General features: G+C 64.0%; 1 protein-coding gene across 1 annotated transcript in view; it reads left to right on the top strand.

Moving 5' to 3' along the window:
* Positions 1–1,434, top strand: part of RXRB (retinoid X receptor beta) — a 13,352-nt gene that overhangs the window by 3,594 nt on the left and 8,324 nt on the right. Inside the window, exons 5-7 of the mRNA XM_025213959.1 lie at positions 103–326; positions 456–547; positions 1,312–1,427. Of these exons, the coding sequence (XP_025069744.1) occupies positions 103–326; positions 456–547; positions 1,312–1,427 (432 nt within the window). The remainder of the gene's footprint in view (positions 1–102; positions 327–455; positions 548–1,311; positions 1,428–1,434) is intronic.

Below are 1,434 nucleotides of genomic sequence, written 5' to 3'. Positions count from 1 at the left end.
CTGGCTTGGGGGGAGGGGGGGGCAAGTATAGGGAGGGCAGGGGAGCCAGGATATCTACCCCTGCCCTGCTGGTTTGGGCTCAGTGTTTTTTTACTGTGGGAGGGTCTGGAGATGGAAATGATGGAGGGTAGAGGGGGTTGGAGATTGTGGGGGGCTGGCCCAGTAGTGACCAAGTTCCCCTGGCTTCTGGCAGGCTGGAATGAGCTGCTGATCGCGTCATTCTCGCACCGCTCCATCTCGGTGAAGGACGGCATCCTCCTGGCCACAGGGCTGCACGTGCATCGCAACAGTGCCCACAGCGCCGGTGTCGGTGCCATCTTTGACAGGTGGGGGGCGGGGGGGGCCGAGGGGGCTGGGGAGCCGGCACCGAGCTCCCCTCCCCTCCCCTCCCCCGGCTGGGGCAGGGTGGGGGTTCCAGCCCCCCAGCTGACGGGTTCCCCCCACCCCGTCTCCAGGGTGCTGACGGAGCTGGTGTCCAAAATGCGGGACATGCGCATGGACAAGACGGAGCTGGGCTGTCTGCGCGCCATCATCCTCTTCAACCCAGGTGCGTGGGCAGGGACCAGGCTCAGGCAGGAAAGCAGAGCTGAGCGCCGAGTTAGTGACTCAGAACCGGGGAGTGCCTGGGACCGGCATTGTCCCTGGCACTGCCATTGTCAGGGCTGCACTGTGGCTGCTGGGCATAGCTGAGGGAGCTGGGGTTTCCTAGGCTCGGAGGCTCTGCCAGAGGGGATTTTCTTTCTCCGGCTGCTATAGGGGTCCAGCAGTGCTGGGTGGTGGCTACAGTTCAGACTGGGGCTGGCGACAGGACTGTCCCAATGCTGCTGGCGGTCACCCCCAAGGGGTCCTGCCTGGAGGGTATTGCACCTCAGCTCAGGGTCAACCCGATGCTGCCTTGGGGTCAGGAGGGAGCTTCCCCTTGCGTTGGGGAGGGGGGCAGAGGTGTTTCTTCCTTTCTGCAGCAGGGTCTGGACTCTGCTTGGCATCTCTGCCTGTGCCTTAACCTCGGGGCCTTGGGCTGAGGTATGAGGATGCAGCCAGACCAGGACATCTGAGGGGTTGGGCTGGGGCTCGCACACTGCCTCAAGCAAGTGTTTGGTGAACTGTGACCCCCAGAGCGCCTGGCTTGCTCTGCTTTGAGTCTAACCCAGGGAGACGTTCCCACTCGCCCGTCTTCCATCCCAGCCCCTGTGACAGGCTGAGATGTCACGGGCAGGCCCAATTCCGTCCCAGGGACTCTGGCTGGGGGAGAGGGGAGCCAAGGGCCAGGTCGCGGGGCATGCTGTGACCCCCAATATTCTCCTCCTGCAGACGCCAAGGGGCTGTCGAACCCGGGGGAGGTAGAGCTGCTGCGGGAGAAGGTGTACGCATCGCTGGAGTCCTACTGCAAGCAGAAGTACCCGGAACAGCAGGGCAGGTACGGGAGGGTGGGGG

The sequence above is a fragment of the Alligator sinensis genome, unplaced genomic scaffold (assembly GCF_000455745.1).
Source record: "Alligator sinensis unplaced genomic scaffold, ASM45574v1 scaffold634_1, whole genome shotgun sequence".
Lineage (NCBI taxonomy): Eukaryota > Metazoa > Chordata > Crocodylia > Alligatoridae > Alligator > Alligator sinensis.
This window is presented reverse-complemented; position numbering and strand designations above follow the sequence as displayed.